This window comes from Cheilinus undulatus, linkage group 24 (assembly GCF_018320785.1).
Source record: "Cheilinus undulatus linkage group 24, ASM1832078v1, whole genome shotgun sequence".
In the NCBI taxonomy this organism is placed as follows: Eukaryota; Metazoa; Chordata; class Actinopteri; order Labriformes; family Labridae; genus Cheilinus; species Cheilinus undulatus.
In genome coordinates this window covers 8,847,008-8,870,026 of record NC_054888.1, presented here as the reverse complement: position 1 = coordinate 8,870,026, position 23,019 = coordinate 8,847,008, and the positions used below count along the sequence as shown (strand labels likewise).

The window sequence follows — 23,019 nt, the reverse complement described above, 5'->3', positions numbered from 1 at the left end:
CAGGAGGGCTGGATTGCAAACAAGCCTCACTGATGCTATCAAATAAATGTTGTCTTTATGTATCAGAGGAGGTGGGTGTCTTTCTGTTTTCTCAGTTGCTGTAACAGAAGAATTTCTTTCACGGCTTATATTACTTTCTCAGATATCGGAAGATATTGCTATGATACTGTGAACTAACAAGATGAGGGCAAACAAGTGGAAATACTTGATATTTTGAGGGTGAGACCAGATATTAGATTGCTTTGTTCGACAGTGCAGCAAGTACAGAAGAGATGCTTCCTTCAAACAGAAAATATGATAAACTACAAAGGAATTTTCTCCCTTCCTGGCATCTTCTCCTGTATACACTTACACAGTTTGTTGCTGCTGGAAAAGGCACTGCTATCAGTGATCTAAACGTAACATTTGGTTGAAAATACATAAGCATTTTACTCCAATTCTACAATGAATTTGCAATATTTGCATCAAATACACAGTACTTTGTAGACCTTTAAGGCATGTTTGGGTCAAAAATTGAGTCTGAACTAAGGCGTATAATGGTAAGTATATAAGCCCACCAGAGGGCACCACTGAGCAGGAAGGAGGACTGACACAACCCCGGTCATGCTCTGGATGTCCTTGAATTCAACCAGGTGCAAGCAAAAAAAATCTGTTGAAAAATAAAGTTCACATCTTTAGGGCTGAGTGTGGGGTGGATAAGGCCTACGGCAGCGGTCCTCACAATTATCAGCCCTGCGACCCCCAAAATAAAGGTGCCAAAGACCAGAAACCCCCACTGTACCTGAAGGCGGTTCAACACAGCCAAGCACAGTCAAGAACAGTCATGTGCAGACAAGGCCGTCCTTAAGGGGGGATAAAGGAGAAAGCTTTCAGGGGCCCAGCCAAATTGGGGTCCATGAAATTAGCAACGTCATGGTCAACTGTTAGATTGGGCTATGATGCACATATTTTATGTATTTTTTTACCAAAGTACTAACCACTCTTGTCAAAGCAACAATTATCTTTCTTTTATTCATTTGTGCTGTTGTGTATAGCCTTAAAAAAAACCCTGTTCCTAAAAACAGAATTAAAATTGGTTTATATGGTAAAAAATGGGTTAAACATTGGTAAATTGGAACAAAATGTGGTGAAATGGGAATTTTAAAGTAGCAGAATTTGACTGAAGTGGCAAAAAGGGACAAAAAGAGGCATAAATTGGCAAAAATAGTTGAAAAGTGGCAAAAAATGGGCAAAAATGCATCACAAAATGGCAAAAGGTGGCTTATATAGGCAAACAGATGTTGCAGAAATTGGAAAAAAAAGTGGAAAAAAGTGGCAAAAATTTCTGAAAAAAGGAAAAAAATGGCAAATGTGAGTTTAAAGGGCAAAAAAATGTGATAGATGGGCAACAATGGACATAAATTGGCAATAAATATGTAAATTGGCTATATGGGCAAAAATTCATTGAAAAGAGGCAAAAGGTGGCTAAAGTAGACAGAAAATTGCATCAAGTGGTTAAAAAAATGCAAAAATTAGAGAAAAATGTGTAAAAGTGACAAAACAGTGGTGTAAATCGGCAACAATTGGCACAAAGTGGAAAAAATGTGTAAAAGTTGCAAAAATAGGCAAAAATTGGCAAAAAAAAAAAAAAATGGCAAAAGGAGGCCAAAGTTGCATAAAGATGTTATAAAACAAGTGACATAAATGGGCAAAAATTGGGGCAAAACAGCAAAAAAAAAAAAAAAAAAAAAAAAAAAAAAAAAAGGCATAAATGGGAAACAATTGGCATATAGTTGCAAAAACGGTTCAAAAGTTGCAAAAATGGCAAATATGGACAAAAAGTGGAAAAGAAGGATTGTGGCAAAAATGTGTGAAAAGGGCAAAAAAAAATGGTAAAAAGTGGCTAAAAAAGTGGCATAGATGGGCAACAATGGGCATAAAGTGGCAAAAATTGGTAAAAATTAAAAGAAAATGCCAAAAGGTGACTACAATTAGCATAAAGTTGCATAAAGATGTTGGGAAAAAAGGTGCAAAAATGTGTGAAAACAGCTTAAAAGGGTTAAAAGTGGAGAAAAAGACATACCAAAAATGAGGGAACGGTTAGGCAGGATGCCTACAGGTTCTGAAGAGCGTAGGGGGCTGAGACGCACCCCTGCCACCATCAATAGGCTTCAAAATGATGCAACTGACACTACGTCCATGCAAAAGTTTGAACATTGCAGCATCACTTAGCATTTGCTGGATAATCTTAAATTCTGCAAGCTACAAATTCACATTTGAGAAAATTCAAACAAGCCAGCTGACACAGCTTAGCAGAGCTTCATGTTTGCATTCTTGTAACTCAGTCTTGCTTTTTAAATGCATGTTCGGTGCATATGCATTTAAGAATGACATTTGTGTCAAAGGTAGATAACAACAACCTGTCATCATTTCTACATTTAAATTGGAAATCTTGAATATTACATGTGAATCTTACAGACAGAACATATGGTGCTATTGCTAATATATGCTAATATATGGTAATATAATAATGGGTTTATAGGAATACTCGTCATTCTTGAAATAAACCTCTTTGTAGTTGATGAAAGATGAAGCTACAGGATGCTATTTGCTTCTTGTGGAACATGTGACAGTAGAAACTGTCTATAATTAGCAGCAAGTTCTCAAGCATTTATGTGCAATTAGTTTCATTGTATTCTACAGTACATTGTATTAAAGCAGTGCTTCTTAGAGGCTTCCAATCATATTTTTAATGGCTTTCTTTCAGGACTTCAGTCTAATTACAACCTGTTCTGTAATCTGATCTTTTTTTTTCTATCTGAATTAGTTAATGATCTCCATTGCCCACCCCCCTCCACCTCCAATTGTAATATATGTCCACCACTTGAAGCTAATGCTTCTCTTGTGACAGCGCGCATGCATTAGTAGCAAAAATAATGAGGGATATAGAGGAATTTAAAAAAGTAGATACACCCAGAAGAATGCACCTCACTGTGATTATGGGTAATCATACAGCCGCAGCTTGGAGGGAAGTGCACAATCACTGTAAAAAATATCCCCAATAAAGAACATTTTCCCAGTTATTACTGCTTCATTAGCTCTGGCTACTGCCAATTGGAAGCCTGGGAAGCCACTTACCTTCATTGTTAACTTCACTCATAAGACAGTGATGGTCCCAGATGTCAAGAACATTTTACTAAAAATGGCTGACCAATGAGTTTCAGCACAAGAGCAATTTCAGGCAAAATGGTAGATGGAGAAAGGAGACAGGAGAGAGGATCAAGTTTAAAGGTTAATACCTGCTGGCAGCTGGAGCAGGGATTGAGAGATTCAAATCAACTTTAGAAAGTGTTACTCGCTGCACAGAGGCTCGTGTTTTTATATGGATTATGGTAGAATAAATATCAGGTAGAAGCGGGGGAATGGTGGAGTTAGCTGCATGGTAACAGCATGAATCATGGAAACAGACTGACTAGATGTGATTTTAAGAATCTAATACACTTAGGAACACCTAACGTGGTTTTGTGATGCCATGCTTGCACAGTGTGCTGCTTCCTTTTTTGATTGTGTTTATTTCTCAAAGCCAAGATATTGTTTTCTCATTGGTCTTAAATCCGTACCCCATCATGAAAAGTGACAACAGAATTTGGGATTTTTTTGCAAATTTGAAAAAAGTAAAAAAATAAACTAGGGCTGCAAGCAGCTCTGAAGGACCCTTAAACCATGGGAGTCATGGGGAGAGAGCTGGTGGGCCCCTGTAGGGTCCTTGAAGGAGTGAAAATGACCTTGGCAAAGTATCTAGACTTTCTGACTGACCACTTTCTTTCATGGTACAAAAAGAAGAACCGTGCCTTCTGTAGCAAAATGATCTTCATGCATGACAATAAACCATCTCACGCTGCAAAGAATACCTCTGTGTCATTGGCTGCTATGGGCATAAAAGGAGAGACACTCATGGTGTGGCCCCCATCCTCCTCTGACCTCAACCCTATTGAGAATCTCTGGAGCATCCTCAAGCTAAAGATCTATGAGGGTGTGAGGCAGTTCACATTAAAACAGCAGCTCTGGGAGGCTATTCTGACATCTTGCAAAGAATTCATTTGCATCGACTACTTAGGAAAATCAGAGAAAAATATCATTTGCATAATAATTTGGAACGTGGTGTAAAGCTGCAAGTAGCACTGAAGGACCTTCGCACCATGTTGGGTGTCGGCAAGTCTTGCAATGTGCTACAGCATTGCAGAGAGAGCATGTAGATCCTCTCAGGGTAGCCATTTCATGTTAATCAATCAGCACATTGCAAGGTGTATATGAGGTAGTACTGCTCATCAACAGTAGGGGGCAGTATGACAAAGCAAGATGCCAAAATGTTGATGTGTTAGAACAGGAGTGATATTGAAAATTAGGAGAAGACAGAAGATGCTATGTCAGAGCCAAAGCTTGTTTCTTCCAGTAGGTGGCGCTAGAGAAAAACCACGCTCTGTCCACATGGAGACGAAAATGATATATTGCTGTTTTGTTTTGAAAAAGTTTTCCATAAAGACGGGATCATTTCAGGAAATACCCGCGTAAGCATGAAACCACTGGAAACGCTGTAGTGCATATGCCAATCCTGTATGTGGCGCTGTATTGCTGCCACGGAAATGCACCAAAAGAGTAGAAGAACATCACAGAAAACTGACACAAACTTTCTTCTAGTTGCCCTTCTGGTTGTTCTCCGCACTGGATTTAAGAACATATGATGTGTGCGTTTCACGGTGGTGGTAAAAGAGCATCAGATTTTTCTGTAAAAGCCATAACAAGCTCAGTAGCTTCTGCAGCACGAACACAACCGTGTTGTCTGCTATTATTGTTTTGGCCTGACCCGCGCAGGTGCCTTAAGGGAGCTACGCTGTGTGTGACGTAATCGTTTCAGGAAAGATGCGAGTAGCCGTCCACACAGAGACGAAACGCTAGTTGTTTATGGATTTATGCACTCTGGGACCTGTTTTCAAAAAAGTATCGTTTACAGTCACCCAAAACGCCGTTTCCGTGTGGATGAAATGCCGATATGACAAAAAACTTGCGTATACGCTTGATTCATCTCCGTATGGACGGGGCCTCAATGAAATTGCCATGTGAATATGTAGAGGGGCAGACCCTGATCACACATTTGAAATTTGAAGCAAATCAGATGTTCAGCAAGAGAGTTATGGCAACTTCCTGCGTTAAGTGACGAGAAATCATCTTGAAGCATCCTGTAATAGAAAACTTCAATGTAATGGACAAATAATGTGACAGTACTGATGCATTTGTTTCAGAATCTGAGCTTGACGTGTTCACTTCCTGTTATCTGTAGGGGGCTCTTGGATGAGAGGTTCACATGTAGGCGTGTTCAGTGTCACGCTGTTGGCTTTCCAGGACATTTGGTATGAGACACAAAAATATAAACAACAGTTACAGGAGGTTGAAGTCATGTAGCACCAATAAAGAAGCCTTATTTTGAAATTAAAATGATACCTGTGGACTTCCTGTAGGGATTTTGGCATGGGTCCAAGAGGCTTTTTAGCAGGTGACGTCATATTGCACATGCAGACCAAAGATCGTGTGCTTAAGTTGAATGGTGTTATTCAAAGTTAGCATTAAAAAATACCTGTAAAAGCTAGACCTGATCTGCAGAGTGCTTCAAGGTGAGGGGCAGCTATAGTTCGGTTCAGCTCTGTTACGGGGTGGCTCTGACTCCTGGATGGAGATTGAGGTATTGTTAAGGTGTGAGGGGTGGGGGTAGCTGGCGAAGTTGGTTGGACATCATCTAACTGTCGATACTTTAAAGTTCTTGGCTCAAATTACCTCTAGCCTCAAGGAACCCTGGTTAGACATATGAAGACATTACATTTTGGCAATCAAACATTTTTATATTATTTTCAATCATTTCTAGAGAAATTTTAAGTAACGTCTAGGGAATTTGCTTTGAAATTGTTAGAAATATTCATGGAAATTTTTGGGGATATGTTTGCATATTTTGAAGTATTTGAAAGTATTTTCTCTGGAGTTTTTAGGCACTTTCATGGGAATTTATTTGTAAATATTTGTGAATTAGATTCTATTTTGGGGGTGGTATCCTTTGACATTTTACTAAATTTTCATGGAAATTTAAGGGAACTTGTTTGAATATTTTTCAGTTGATTTTTCTGACATTTTTCCTATAAATTCTTAGAAAATTGTTTGGAATTTATTGGTGGAATTTGATCTAAAAATTTGAGGAATTTTAATGGAATCTGGGGAGAAAATTACATTTAATTGTTTGGCTTTTTTTCAGAAAGTTTGACTGAAATATTTGGGAAATATTATGTTTTTTAAAAACCTGTAAGAATGTTCACAGGAATGTTTGACAATATTTTGAAAATTTGGGGGGAATCTAGGGAGATTTGTATGGTTTGGAAATATAACTTCAAGGGAAATTTTCCACTTCCTTACAAACTGAGATTTTTTTTTTTGTTAAAAAAATACAAATCTGCTGTCCTCAAACACAGACATAATATTTTGGTGAGAACTATACTCCTTGTTTAAAGCCAGACTCCCATTATTCTTGGGACATTATTCTTATCATGTCCCAAAAAGGAGGGAGAAACTAAAAGTGCATTCAAAACAAAAGCCCAGGTTTCAGGACGTTTAAGTCATCAGAGGACAATAACTAAGGTGTTTTGAATAGTGGGATTTTAAGCAGTTGTTGTCACTTTAAATCACAATAGAAGTTCAAATGAACAGCCATTAACAGGAATTTTCAGCCAGCCCCAAAAACTGCCTTAAACTGCCATGAATTGACACAGACCTGCAGTGAGAAGGGGTGAGAAAGCCCTCCCATCCCCCTACAGCCTCTTGGACTGGGTAAGGTTTTCACATGTAAATGCATGCTGTGAGCTACACAAATGCAAATCAGGACTGTGTGTGTCTGATTCAGCAAATAGGAACTGTATTCAAGTCAGGCTCCACAAGAGTATATAAGCACAGCCTGCTCGCCTTCATTCTGCACCACAGGCTTTGAAACCCAAAATGGCTGCACGACATTTTCCAGAAACTCCTCTGCAAGAACTGCAAGGAATGGCTGCCGAAGTCTCAACAGATCCCACCACAAAGCTGGAGAGGAGACTGCTGCGTGCTATGAGTGGGCTGTCCCGGCAGTTGACGCAGGTGCTGCAGAACACAGTTGAACTGAGGCAAGAGATGGCAGACGTGAAGGCCCGGCTAACATCGTTAGAGGCAGCAGCTTTGGAACCCAGAGCTAAGGACGGTGGCTGTTCAGGGATTAAGAGAAAGAGACGAGTACATAATCCAAGAATTGCGGTAAGCACATTCTCAGCTATTTTTGGGGAGCTACCTTTGCACGATCTTTGACCAACTTCTGGAAACAGTTGTGTTTGCAAGGAACAAGTGCCTACTTACTACTTAAACCAGGAGTGACTTTCATTTTTGTTTTTTGTGTTACAGCAAACTGTGAGGCGCCTTCATAACTCTGAAGGAAACACCAAGCAGTACGATCCAGAACAAGGGTAAGACTGAAAGTAAAGTGCTGGCTCTGTTGAGCTCAATTTCACTGGACGTACCACAATTTAAGGCTTGTTGCCTCAACAATACTGAAGCATGTAGTGTCAATACCATGCGATGTTGCAGTGGATAGACTTGAGCCTACCCAATCTTGAAAAGTAAAGTTCAAACATATTTGAAACACAGTTGCAGATTGGACTGTCTTCGACAACCACAAGTGGTGTTTTTACACCTCACAAATATGGCGGCTGACGCAACAGGGCCTTGAACCTAGTGGACAATTTAAAAAGAAGACTAGCGGGAGCGCAGATGGTCGAGTGGTTTAAGGCGCTACCCATGTACGCGGGCGGCCCGGGTTCAAATTCGGCCTGTGGCCCTTTACTGCATGTCTCTCCCCACTCTCTTCCCTGTTTCCGAGTCTATCCACTGTCCTTACTCTATCAAATAAAGGCATGAAAAGGCCTAAAAATAAATCTTAAAAAAAAAAAAAAAAAAAAAAAGAAGACTAGCTTGTGGAAATATGGTAACAAGACAAGTGTCTTATGCAAGATCTACCACAATAAGACTGAAGATATCAGTAGTCCTTCGTATTTGTTTTGATAAACTCAGTCATACTAGTCTGGTTAGATCTCATGTCTGTGGAATCACCACTTTGGTACTGCCACTACAAACTGAAGGTGTAACTGGTCTCATGGTCTGGTTGAGTTGTCTAGTGTGTTCAATCAGAAGATTACCAGGTGAAATCTAAGTTTGACCTCCCATGTTTTGGAAACTGGTTATCATCATGACTTACTTCCTGTTTTATAGACTCAGCTCACCCCAAAACGAGGTGGTCACCGCTCATTTGGTGGAGGCTCTGGCTGCATGCGGGGACATGAAAGGTGTGGACACTGGAGTCTTGACATGTAAGTTACTCAGTCAACACGTTGTGTATTGTTTATTGCTTTGTTTTTCTGTGCCTAACTTGTCTTTTGTCCCCAGCGGCATGTAAGACATATTACGAGACAGTCCGGAGGAACTTCAGGTTAAGCCAGCCGGACCTTGCAGACCACGCAGTTGCCGTCAAGAATGCGGCAAAGAACCGTCAGAGAAGAAAGAGGGTAAGACCTGCATGGATAAAATTCAGTCATTGCATGTAATATTGCTAATGACGGGGACTACATTATTGGAAACATACAAATGAAAATACACTATGGGACACATTCGAGGGACCAATGTAGGAACTATGTAATGTTATTCTTGAGTTTAAATGCACCGTAATTCAAGCTATAGACCCATTAGGGTATTTAACAAGGAAACTGCCTGCTAGTAACTTCTCTATGCTAGATATTGTTATTGCCCTTGCAGCCTTTATTCTTACAAGTTAGAAAAAGCTAACTGGTTTTGTGTCAAAACAGCAAAAGCATTAACAAATTTACTTTCCTTACCCTTTATTTTTGGTACAAATGTGATGCTCTTTATCCCTGGAGCTAAAAGGTTGAGTCTGAAGGCTAATGGCAACTAGGGATGTGCATTTGCAAGGAAAACCACCCATCTAAAGTCAATAGCGATTATTTGAAGGAAAGTCCAATTACTTATACATGGATCAGGATGTACATCTAAGTTCGTCAGCTTGAAATTGGTGCAAGGTGGATATTAAGCTTTTATCGGGCTAACAGATGCAGCATTTCTTCAAAAAGGCTTTTATGAAACTTGGGTTAAATACTGTACATTCATAAAGTACTCAGACCCCATCACCTTTTCAGTTTTTGCATATTTATCAAAAATTTACAAAATCCTGTAATATCATATTGATGTATTCAAACCCTCTGCATAAACACTTGAAATTTAGCCCAGTTTCCCCCATTGAAGAATGAAAGGAACTACATGTGGAGCTCAGAGACAGGATTGTTGCAAGGTACAGATGTGGGGAATGCTACAAAAAAGCTGGACTGCACTGAATGTTCCCAAGTGGCCTCCATAATTCTTAAATGGAAGAAGTTTGGCACAACCAGGACTCTTCCAAGAGGTGGTCATCCAGCTAAACTGAGCAATCTGGAGGAGAAGGACCTGGCGGGCACTCTGACTGAACCCCATAGAGATGGGTCAGCCATCACTGCAGTACTCCACCAATATGGGCCTTATGGCAAGATGGAAACCTCACCCCAGTGCAAATGGAGGAAACCAGGCACCTGCCAAATACTGTCCAAACAGCAAAGCATGGTGGCAGCATCATGCTGTGGGGGTGTTTTTAAGCAGCAGGGACAGGTAGACTAGTCATGGTTGAGGGAAAGCTGAATGGAGCAAAGTGCAAGGAAATCTGCCAGAGCCCTGACTTGACCTTATCGATCATCTCTTAAATGACTACTGCCACCTTCTGGCTGTTGTACTGCATTAAACCAGGCACCTGAAAAAATTATGGAACAATCTACTGAAACGTTTTGATAGCTGTTGTATAAAATCCTTGGATTTTTAATCAAATATATGACCAACCAAGTATTCTAAAATGATGGTCTATCCTAACAACAACACAGCTTCTGATATGCTGAGTGTTAATATGGTTAATTGTTGGGCTTGAGGCCACGCACCAAGGCTGTGGGGCATATTATTGGTCTAACACAGTTGCTTGATTTCAGAGGTTCAGTTTCAGTCAGAGAGAAAAGTTCCAATTTTCTCACTGGTTGTAATTGTACTGACTTTCAACACCATATGGCAGTACTAATTATTGTCGTGTTTACAGCTGCTGGAAGCGAGGAGGGCCGTCTTGACCAAAGAGGAGATAGACTTCTGGAAGGGTGTCACAACAGACATGATGTCAGATGAAGAGGATGGCACAGCTAACGGGATAGCTGGTTGGATTGTTAGGCCTCCATCGTTTAGAAGCAAAGAACTCTCTGACCTGTGCGCTACTCTTCAGGAGAGACTGAACAGCGACCCAAAGCACATGGAAAGGTCCAGCAGGAGGCTCCGGATTGGATCACCCTCTGAAAGAGCAGCACCGACAAGATATGACCCTGAAGCTGCTAAGAGACATTTTAAAAAGTAGCTGTACTGAAACCAAACCAAACTCCTTTTGTTTTGCTTTTGGATTTTCCTTTAATTCGAAAGGGTAAAAGCTTCTTTATTTGCCACACATTCCTTGCCATTGTGTCTTTTTTCTCAGTAGGCTGAAACTGCATTGGTCATGGATACCAATGGAGGCCAGCTACGCTACATGCCAGTGGTGCTGTTCAAAGGCTAATTAGAGATGATTCGGCAACACGTCAAGTTCCTTAGGCAGAGTTATGAAGCCACAAAGACAGTGGTCCCCATATTGGGAATGCTGTATCTAACAAACTTCAAAAAACCCTTGCACTGATTCTATGAACCAAGCGTGGTCAAAAAAATGTATCTTTTGACTAAAAATTAGCATTATTAGCATGATGGAAATTGCTGAAATACATAACACAGAACACACTGGCAAGGTTGGAGCCACTTTTTAACAGCTTTTCCCCTCATTAGGTTGTACCGTAACCGTCTATTTAAAAAACTTTTTACCCTTGAATTGATTTTATGAACCAGTCATGGTCAAAATAATTCATCTTTTTTGACTGAAAATTAGCATAATTAGCATCATTGAGATTTTTAACAGCTTTTCCCCTCATTAGGTCGTAACCATATATTCAAATTTTTTTTCACTGTGACATTGATTCTATGAACCAAGCGTGATCAAAGTAATTTGTCTTTTTGACAGAAAATTAGCATAATAAGCATGATGGAAATTGCTGATATACATAACACAGGACACACTGGCAAGGTTGGAGTAACTTTTTAACAGCTTTTCCCCTAATTAGGTTGTAACCATGTATTTAAGGAGGTTTTTGCCCTTGCACTGACTTTTTGAACCAATCACCGTTAAAATAGTTCATCTTTTTCGACCAAAAATGAGCATAAATTGCATAAATACCCCCCTGGCTATTAAAGTGACTGACCTTATTCAACAGAGGTCCAGCCAATTGGTGCTAGCAGTCTCACAATTAGTAAAATGGGGATCGCCTGAGTGTACTGACTGTGTCTCAAGTGATTATAGTGTAAAGACACCTGTGTCCGGAAGATCCAGTCACTGATTAATCAGTATTTCTCGCTACCATTACACCATGGAAACAAAAGAACACGCCAAGCAACTTAGAGAAAAAGTTACTGAAGAGTAAAGTCAGGGGATAGATACAAATTAAAGTCAAGAAATGGAAGGAATATGGCACATGTGTAAATCTGCCTGGATCAAGCCGTCCACACAAACGTGGTGACCACCAAGTCCACCAAGACTCCTATGACTACTCTCAAGGAGTTACAAGCTTCAGCAGCTGAGATGGGAGAGACTCTGCACATAAAAACTGTTGCAGAAAGAGAATGGCACAGAGAAAGCCCCTGTTGAGGAAAACCCAGATTGAATCTGGCAAAAAAAAAGCATGTGGGAGAATCCAAGGTGAAGTGGGAGGAAGTTCTCTTGTCTGATGAGACCAAAATGGAGCTTTTTGGCCATAACAGAAGACGCTGCTTGGCTGCACATCACCGCGAAGAACATAATCCCCACTGTGAAGCAGTGGTGGCAGCATTATGCTGTGGGAATGCTTCTCAACAGCCCAAAATATAATATATAATATAATATATAATATATAATAAATTTGATGCTGGACTTGAAAATAGTTGTTCATGCCTGATACATGCAGCCTGACAGAGCTTGAGCAGTTCTGCAAAGAAGAATGGCATAAACATGCTTGGAGTGTCTGAATATTTACATAGATTTTATTATTTGGCATTCATTTGTAGAAACCTGTTTTCACTTTGACATTAAAGAGGGTTTTTTGTATTTTATTTTATTCATAATCATAAGTGTGATCTTAAAGTGTGTTTTTGTGTGAGTAAGGAGTGAAATAAGGCAATTGTTTTACCCATCTTCTCCTGAAACGATGCAGCCACCCACCTGAGAGCAGGAACAGAGGATCCTTTAATAAAACAACTGTTCGAAGTGTGGAAACAGACATAAAATTCCTAATGCTCTCAATATTTCTCATTCAAACCCCGGCTGCAAATCACCCTCCGATTGTGCTCCCAGCAGCCCCCCCTTGTGTGAATTCAACGCCTTGGTCCAGGATTATCCCAATGTGACAGCGTTCAAGCCAAATTCCTACAGTTTATCATTTAAACGACAGCGGGGGACATTTATCTCCACGGCTTATCGTCTCAGCCACGCGTGCGCGACACTTGTCTATTGCCATCAGGGTGATATTCCATTGGTGATTCAGTTCAGCGCTCCGGACCTCTCTATGTAAAACCCTCTTGTCTCTTATCTACGTTCATGGGGAGGGAATCTGATCCCTCATGAATGAAACAAAAGGCCTTTAAGTGTCACAATCCGATCAATACGGAGGTCTGTTGGCAAGTGGCCCTCAAGAGGAGTGCTGTGAATGCACAGGAGTGTAATCAGAGTCAGTCTACGCTTCAACTCTACTTTATCTTAGTCTGGAAGCGGTGCAAAGTTCAATGACAAAAGCAGCTGAGAGAACATTTTACTTGATTATCTGACCCTGCTAGTGTCTGTCAGCTGGTTGTTTGTTTCTCTCTCTTGGTCAGCTTGTTAGAGGATCTGTATGAATTTATGACTGATCTAACACGTCTCCCCTGAGCGGCCTGCAGAGCTCCGTCTCTGCAGCCTATGTTGTTGTTTATCACTGTTTTAACATGGCAGCAAGATGCTCAATGGACTCATATTTCACGCAGCGGTATACATTTTTGACAACAGTACGTCAGAATAAGAGAAAGCACACATTATGTACTGGCAGAGTCAGCAAATGTAAGAACAGGAGGTTTTTGAATGAGTCTTGTAACAATCACATCAAACCCAACCAAAGATGCTTTTAGGTTTATATTGATGCCGATGTATCAGTTTCAACATTCTTTCACTGTAAGACAATTAAAGTTTTCTGTGATTTTTAAAGAAATGTGTGCCAGTTCTCTGTCAAAAATACTATTAACATAGTTGGAAATCCATGGAGTTGTTCAGCCAGTGCATTATCAGGGACTAAGTATATTGAGGACTGTGATACCTGCACATTAGCTACGCATTTACCAGAGGTGAAGACAGTACCCGACTATTTTACTCAAGTAAAAGTACAGTTACTTTGGTTAAAATATACTTCAGAAGAAGTAGAAGTACTGCTCCAAAGATCTACTCGAGTTAAAGCAAAAAGTGGAGAAGTAAAGTAGAGAATGGAGAGAGGATTATTATTATTATTATTATGATTATTATTATTATTGTTGTTGTTATTATCATTGTTATTATTATTATTATTATTATTATTATTATATCATCATTTTTAGTATTATTGTAATTATCATTATTATTATTGTTATTATGATTATTATTTATGTTTTTATTGTTATTTTTATGATCATCATTATTATCATTATCATTATTGTTATTATTGTTATTATTATTATTATTGTTATGGTTGTTGTTAGTATTGCTATTATTATCTTTATTATTATTATTAGTAGTAGTAGTAGTATTGCTAATATTATTATATTATTATATTATCATTATTGTTGTTATTAGTACTGCTATTATTATTATTTATATTATTATTATTATTATTATTAATTTCAAATCGAAGCTATTTTACAGATCAAGTTCAATATTAACATAGAAGCCCTTCTTGAAAGCCCAAAAAAATAAATCTTAAAAAATAAAAAAAATAGAAGCCCTTCTTTGATACCACCATAACAACTCTTTCCTGTTGAAATCCTAATTCCATGCATAGTTTCTGCCTGTATTTCCTTTGAGGATGCCAGAGCTGCTGTTTTGAGGTAAACTGCTGTCTTACCTCAGAGCTTCTTTTTAAGGATTGTAGCACCCTGTAGCACCACATTATGTAATAACCCTAACCGTAGGACTTAGTGTGGGCTCCAAGGTATGCCCTACCCAACTGCCTTGCCCTAACTTTAACCACTTAGCGACTTATGCCTAAACCTAACCCCCCTTCAGAGCTCTAAACAACTAACCTTAACCCTAGGACTTAAGGTGGGCTCCAGGGTAAACCCTACTACCTTGCCCTAACCGCTTAGTGGCTTACAAAATGCGGCGTTATTACATAATGTGGCGCTACACACCCTATAATGTAATAATTTCCTGAAAATGTAAGAACACCTGAAAATGTAATAAATTTTGCACTTAACTCGATCGAAAATGTAAGAAAACTTTTAGGGGAGAGTTACCTGGGGTCTCCAGTGCTACTCAGAAGCTTATCTGAGCTGAAATTCTGGTCTCTCAAGGAGGTAAGCCCATCACCCACTCAGTAAGACCAGGATGTAGTCGCATGTCCCTGAGTATTTGCACATGTGCATATGGCTGTGTGGTACTCAAGGTCTGCAATTTAACCCAATAGTCATTCTGTTGTTTCAAATCCAGTGTATATAGTATTCTTAGATTCGTAAAACACAAAATGTATAACTCTGGACTGAAAATGAACATATATATTACATTATCTGTGAAGTACAACATTATCTGTTTTGAAAAAATGTTATTACAATATCAGTCAGGATATTTTATTGCATTATTTATTACATTATAGGGTGCTACAAGGATGCTCCACAGGTTCTCAACAGGGCTGAGGTCAGTGGATGACGGTGTCCACACCAGGATTTTTCTCCCTGTATGCTCATAGCAGCCGAGGCCTCTGGGGCATTTTTTTGCAATATGAGATGATACGTTGTCTCACATGAAAATGATTTTACTCCAGAAGGCACGGTTCTTCTTTTTGTACCATTGCGAGAAATGGGCAGTTAGGAACTCTACATATTTTGCTGGGGTCATTTTGACACTGTCAGGCGCCTAACAACTCATTTCAGAATTTTTAGAGTTTATTGCCAAGTAGGTTTTTTTACACTTACAAGGAATTTTCCTGGCGTTCTTTGGTGCAAAATATGCACCATGACAGATAAAAATGGGAGAAAAATAGATAAATAGGTAAAAGATTAAAATAATAATAAAAAAGGGTAAGGTGCATGCATTAATAATTAGAATAAAATAAAATAAGATAAATACAGTTATTTACATAGTCACACTGTGAGTTCATGTAACCCAACTTGAGCTGGGCAGAGTTTGTGCTGTCACACAGGTGCCCTCACAGAAGCTGATATATGACGTCACCACGTCTGTGTACTCATCCAGACTGTTGGCAGAAGTCCTAAAAACATCCCAGTCAGTAGAGTCCAAGCATGCCTGTAGGTTCTCCACAGCTTCACTGGTCCACTGTTTTAAAGTCCTTACCACAGGTTTGCAGAGTTTTAATCACTTCCTATGATTCCAGCCCAAAACACCACTCCACCCTCCTTGACGTTCCAGCTTTGTTGGGACATGGTGGCCATCCACCAACCATCCACTACTCCATCCATCTAGACAGGACCAGCCAGGGTTGCACGTCGCTAACTGCTAACCTCTTACGTTTCCTTCTTATCTGTGATATCAAGGAATTAATTAGCTATCTGCTAGCTGCTTTATGATGACATTAGAGTTAACATTAGACATTGACATTAGAGTGGTTCTCCAGCTGCACTGCTCAGGAGAAGACAGCTCTCCAGAGGGTCATCAACACAGCACAGAAGATCACAGGCTGTGCTCTCCTCTCTTTAGAGGAGCTGTTCAGGTCTCGCTGCCACAGGAAGGCCCTGGGTAGCGTGTTCCAACTGCTACCCTCCGGAAGACGGTTCAGGATAATAAGAACCAAAACTAACAGACTTAAAAACAGCACATATCCCAGAGCAGTTTCAATATTAAATGAGAAACTGGTCGAGCACTAAATGGTACTGCAAAAAAAGAAAAAAAAAAAAAAAGAAAGGTTGCACGTTGTACAATGACAATAAAAATGATTACGATTCTGAGTTCCTTTTAAAATCGAGTTTTCTTGGCGCTAGGAGAAAGGTTATGACTCAATCCTTCCTCATAAATTATGTTAATATCCGTGCTTGTCATTGTAACGTTTGCTTTCTTTTACTTTTTGTAGTGTAGGCCAAAATAACCCTGATGATATAACAATATTACCAAGGTTTCTTTACAAGGTTTGAGACACACAAAAGGTACTTTCAAGGAAACTAATTTTGAACGCAAAATAGATGAGAATACCCCACCAAAGTTATATAAGGTATAAACATATCAAATAAAATCCTTAGACTGCTTTTTGAAAAACAGACAAGGGTTGTGGTGAAAAAGGAGGAGTTGGAAGGCTTGAAAATGGGTGGATGTTGTTGTTGAAGCCTATCAGTAATCCTCTGGTAAATCCTAAACCTTTAATTTGTATTGAACCAAGGAATATGAATGGATTTAGAGAGCTTTTCTTCCCCATTTTACCACACAGCCTAGATCAATCTCTGAGAAAGGAGAAAGAAAGCGCCTCATACATGCTTTTGTTTTTTTTCTCTGACAGGAAAGAATCAGGGTTTGTGATGAAGTTTCTTTACACTCTGCTAAACCAATTATGACATATTAGAGTATGTTGTTCTTCTTTAAGTTCACCATACACAGCCTTGAAACATCTGGAGTAATTAGCCTCCCTTTCAATCAACATTACTTAAAAAAACACTTCATTCTTAATCTTTGACTTTCTTAATTCCGACTTCAACCGTTTCCTCACATCTGCTCTTAGCGCTAATTGGCGATTCGTGAAAGAGCTGCAGGTCTCTTACTTTTTATTTTCTACATGCATTGTTGTTTCCAGTTTTATCTCAATGAAAACATCGTGATCTCAATTAGACTCCCAGCTTATAAAAAGAATTTAATCATGTTTTTTTTTCCACTGTTCAGTTGAAAGTGACAGGAACAAGCTCGCGTGGAGCAAAACATCAAGTGGATATAATAACTATACATGCCCTTTCAGTTTTAGTTCTTCATATTGCCTGAAGAGCTAAAATTAAAAATATTATATCAGACACTTCAGACTTTCATTAAGGAAGTAAGAGGAGCTTCTTTCTCGCAGTTAATTAATTGACAGCAAGTTCCTTTAAAAACTGCAGGAACAAGAATTTCAAACGGAAGCCTGAGGACACAATGTATAACACTAGAACATGTTTTATATATATAAAAAAGGCAAGAAATACATGAAAAAAACGTCATTCGCTGGTCAAATTCCATGCTGCCTTAGAGCATAAGCCACTCATTAGGTGGATTATTGTTTTGCTTGGGCTCTAATGTTGTTTGGGTCTTTAAATATGTGTCTGGGTTCTTCTGGTTTTCAGCAGGTTATTATTTGGGATTTTATTCTTTGGGTTCTAATGCTCCTAGTGTTCTGATGTTGTACTGTGCTGTTGTTTGGGTTCTTAAGTTATCTTATTTTTGTTTTTTTAACAGTCTAACTGTTTATTGGTTGACTTAAGTTATCAAGGTTTTTGTGCTTCTTGGGTTCTTATGTTGTCTTGGTTTGCATTCTTGGGAGTCTAAATATACGTTGTCTGAGTAATGGTGTCTGAGATTTTTGGTTCTTGGGCTCTGATTTTGTCATTTTATTTTGTTGGGTTCTTATTATGTTATGTCTTGGTTTGAATTCTTTAGAGTCTAACTCTAAGTTCTTGAATTATCAGTGTTCTTATGCTTCTTGGGTTTTGATGTTGTATTGCTCTGTTGTTGGGTTCTTTAACATTTGGTTCAGGTTCTTAATAGGTCTAAACATATGTTGTTTAAATCATGTTGTCTGAGTTCTTAAGCTTCATGGGTTCTGATGTTGTGTTGTTCTCTTTTGTTGGGGTTCTTATGATGTCTTTGTTTAGGTTCTTTAGAGTCTGACTGTATGTTGTTTGGGTTCTGCTATCTGGGTTCTTATCTTCTTTGGGTTTTGTTGTTAAGGTTATTCTTTTGCATGGTCTCTCAAAGTGTTTGAGATCATATGTTCTTTTTGAATTTGTTGTTTGGGTTCTTTAGAATCTAAATGATTGTTGTTCTACATGTTATTCAGGTTCTTGTGCTTCTTGGGTTCGGATGCTGTATTGTGCTGTTGTGTGGACTCTTATGTTGTCTCGTTTTGGGTTTTTTAGAGTCTAATTGTAAGGTCTTTGACTTATGTTATCTGGGCTCTTAAGCTCCTTGGGTTCTGATGTTATGTTGTTCTGTTGTGTGGGTTCCTATGTTGTCTTGGTTTGGGATCTTTAGAGACTATCTGTAAGTTGTTTGACTTATGTTATCAGTGTTCTTGAGCTTCTTGGGAATTGTTCTGGTGTTTGGGTTGTTATGTCGTCTGGGTTGAGTTCTATAGAGAGTAACTGTATGTTCTTTGACCTACTTTTGTTGTTTGAGGTCCTATCCTTCTTGGGTTCTTACGTTGTATTGATCTGTTGTTGGTTCTTATGTCATCTGGTTTTGGCTTCTTTAGAATCTAAATGCATGTTGTTGTTGTTGTTGTCATTTGAGTTCTTAAGCTACTTGGGTTATGATGAAGTACTGTTCTGTTGTTTGGGTTTTTTTGTTGCCTGGGTTTTAGTTCTTTAGAGTATTTAGTTATTTTCTGTGGGTTCTTCTGTTGTTCTGTCCATTTTTGTGCTCTCTTCGTATGTGGGCTTTTATGTTGTTAGAGTCCTTTTGTTGTTTTGGTTCTTTTTTAGTGATGGCTCGATTGTATTTTGGTCAACATATTATTTGTGCTCATTGCTGTGAGGTTTCTATTGATGTTGGGTTTTTTGAAACGTCTGGGTTCTTATGTTGTTTGGGTTTTCGTTCTTTGAGTCCAGTTGGAATTTAGTTTTAAGGTTGTTTGACCTCTTTGTGATCAAATGTGTCATGGGTCTCTTGTTGTGGGGGTTCTATTGTTATTTGGGTTGCTTTGTTGTTATTGTTCATCCACGGTTTTCCTTAGATTGGTACATTTTGAATAATAATAATCAAGAATGAATAATATACTGTATGCCTTGGTTTTAGTCACAGTGAGTGAAGACAAAATCTGAACTCCACTCATGAACTTTAGTATCGTTAGGATAATCAATATCAGTACTTCTTATATCAATGATGGTTCTGTTTGGGGCTAAATTTCTAAACAAGTGTTGACAGTGTTATTGTGAACCAGCTTGGTCAATAACCGGGTGCTGCTATGGATGTAACTTGATTGAATTTAGCCTTGAAATTTTTGCTTATTTCCACCTGTGCTTGTTTGCCTGTAATATATCAAAATGTCTACATCACTGACACAAATATCCATTACAAAGGCCAATTTAAGGGTTTTAAATCCTTTAAGAATCCAGTACCATATTCCAGAAGGGAACCCTGTATGCAACATAGATTAAGTGTGACTCATGTTTTAGCTGCAATATGTGTGCAGGGTTGTACAATGGTTGCTGCCCTTACATTATTTTTGACACCCACATAAATAAATCCAACGTAAAACAGTTAACTTTACCATAATATTCACCAAAACCCTTCAATACACTCGATGTGAAAAAAAGATGTGATTAAACCATCAGTACAACACCTCTCCCTTGCAGATGGGGCTGAGTAAAAGAATGATTTAACATGCACAATCAAGCAGTCACGCAGGCAGTACCTTGGAGTACAGATATATTCGGTCTGTGTACTGGCTGGCACAGAACTGCAGACCTGGGTAGATGGGATGGGCGGTGTCGGCATCTTCTCCATCATTGCCCTCATCATCGTCATTTGCATCCGCAGCTCTCTGGTCTGCAGGGAGAGAGAAAGAGGCTGGCTAATATCTCGCTGAGTATATATTATTGACTCGTTATTGGCTGGCGCAGCTTTATTTGTACCTCTGTTTGCTCCTCTGGTGATGCAATGACTAGAGGAGGCATTAAACTCCAGCAGCCTTATTATACAGAGCCCAATATTAAGACGTGATATTTGTCGCAGATCATTCTAATATTGATTCATAAACTCTTCATGCTTGAAAACACTGCCTTGTATGGAGGATTATTACTTTCAAGATGCGGTGATAGGATGGGTTATAGAATTATCTTTGACATTTTCTTGTAGATAAGAGTGAAAGTCAGTGTTGCTTATTGCTCTACTACCACTCTCACTGCTGTTTCCTGTAATGTCTCTTAAAAAACCCCAAATTGTTTTGTAGCGCAGTCTTTTTATGAGAAAATGTGAGATAATCAAACACAGTCAAATGTAAACATCTTGCATGCAATTGTTGCCAAAATACTACTGTCAAAACCATGTTCATATGGCTTAATTAACTTCTCCCGAGGGTTAATAATTAAAATGCCAAAAATCCCTCCAAAAAAAAGCAAAGCATTTTTTTTATTCCATTGTAGAGGGCAGCAGGCTTCTATATGAAGCAAGCTTGTATTAGAGGCAGGCCTTATTTTAAACAGGCTTGTATAAGCCTTTTAAATGAAGCAGGCTTGTATGAGAGGCAAGACTTTATATAAAAGTGGATTTTCATTTTATATGAAGAAGGCTTGTATTTGAGGCAAGCCTTTACATAAAGCAAGCCTCTTTTGGAGGCAGGCCTTAATAATAAGCAGGCCTATATAAGAGGAAAGTGAAGCAGGATGGTTTTAGAAGCAAGTGTCTGTATGGAACAGGATCTATTAGTGGCAGGCTGTTTTATGAAGCAGGCTGCATTAGAGGCAGGCCTTTAAATAAAGCAAGCTTGTAGTAGAGGATAGGCCTTTATATAAAGCAAGCTTGTATTAGAGATAGGCCTTTATATAAAAGCAAGCTTGTATTAAAGATAGGCCTTTATATAAAGCAGGCTTGTATTAGAGATAGGCCTTTATATAAAAGCAAGCTTGTGTTAGAGGTAGGCCTTTTTTGAAGCAGGCTTGTTTTGGAGGCAGGGATTTATTTGGAGCAGGCCTGTTTTAGAGGCAGGCATTAATATGAAAGAGGCTTGTAATAGATAATTACTGTATATGAATCAAGCTTTTATTAGAGGCAGGCCTTTATATTTATCAGGCTTGTATTAGAGGCAGGCCTTTATATTAGGCAGGCTTGTTAAAGGTGGAGGCATTTATATGAAGCTGGACTGTATTAGGCCTTAATGTGAAGCAGACTTGTATTGGTGGCAAGCCTTAAAGTCAAGCAGGCTTGAATAAGGCAGGCCTTTATTTGGAGCAGGCCTGTTTTAGAGGCATACCTTTATATGAAGCAAGATTGTGTTAGAGGCAGGCCTTTATATAAAGCAGGCTTATATTAGAGGCAGGCCTATATAAGAGGAAAGCTTGTTGAAGGTGGAGGCCTTTGTATAAAGCAGGCTTGTATTAGGGATAGGCCTTTATATAAAAGCAAGCTTGTATTAGAGGCAGGCCTTTTTTGAAGCAGGCTTGTTTAAGAGCCAGGCCTTTATATAAAGCAGGCTTGTATTAGAGATAGGCCTTTATATAAAAGCAAGCTTGTGTTAGAGGTAGGCCTTTTTTGAAGCAGGCTTGTTTTGGAGGCAGGGATTTATTTGGAGCAGGCCTGTTTTAGAGGCAGGCATTAATATGAAAGAGGCTTGTAATAGATAATTACTGTATATGAATCAAGCTTTTATTAGAGGCAGGCCTTTATATTTATCAGGCTTGTATTAGAGGCAGGCCTTTATATTAGGCAGGCTTGTTTAAGGTGGAGGCATTTATATGAAGCTGGACTGTATTAAGCCTTGATGTGAAGCAGACTTGTATTAGAGGCAAGCCTTAAAGTCAAGCAGGCTTGAATAAGGCAGGCCTTTATATTTATCAGGCTTGTATTAGAGGCAGGCCTTTATATTAGGCAGGCTTGTTTAAGGTAGAGGCATTGATATAAAGCTGGACTGTATTAAGCCTTGATGTGAAGCAGACTTGTATTAGACGCAAGCCTTAAAGTCAAGCAGGTTGAATAAGGCAGGCCTTTATTTGGAGCAGGCCTGTTTTAGAGGCATGCCTTTATTTGAAGAAAGACTGTGTTAGAGGCAGGCCTTTATATTAAGCAGGCTTGTATTAGAGGCGGGCCTTTATATTAGGCAAGCTTGTTAAAGGTGGAGGCATTTATACAGTCTGAAGCTGGACTGTATTAGGCTTTAATATGAAGCAGACTTGTATTAGAGGCAAGCCTTCAAGTCAAGCAGGCTTGAACTAGAGGCAGGCCTTGTTATTGAAGCAAGCCTGTATTAGAGGATGCTAATTTCCAATGAAGGTATGGAAAGACTCAAGGAGACAACCACTTCAGCAAATAGCCTGCACTCATTGACTCAGAGTGTCTCAAATCACTATGTTATGACACTTTTAAGAGCCTGTCTGCCACTGTGGCTGGGAGGTTGGAGAAGTTTACCCAACACAAATGCTGTATGTTTGGGGGACTCTTGCATAAATCTCCTCTGAATTTCACATTTTTTATCTTTAATGGGGTTGTAAGGTTATAGAAAATGTGCCTATTCCTTACGCTAAAAAAGTGAAACTAAAATGCATCGTCTTATAGATGAAACATCCCAGTGAAGTTGCTGCAAGTTGAAAAGGGTAATTAGCACTGGAGCTAACAGGGCAAAAAACTTAACAATGTATTCAAGAGAGATGTATTCCATCAACTTCTGTTACATAACTGTC

General features: G+C 39.0%; 1 protein-coding gene across 1 annotated transcript in view; it reads right to left on the bottom strand.

Annotated features, from left to right (window-relative positions):
- zranb3 (zinc finger, RAN-binding domain containing 3) overlaps positions 1 to 23,019 on the bottom strand; it is a 183,746-nt gene that overhangs the window by 53,957 nt on the left and 106,770 nt on the right. The window contains exon 15 of the mRNA XM_041781425.1: positions 20,040 to 20,173. Within this exon, the coding sequence (XP_041637359.1) occupies positions 20,040 to 20,173 (134 nt within the window). The remainder of the gene's footprint in view (positions 1 to 20,039; positions 20,174 to 23,019) is intronic.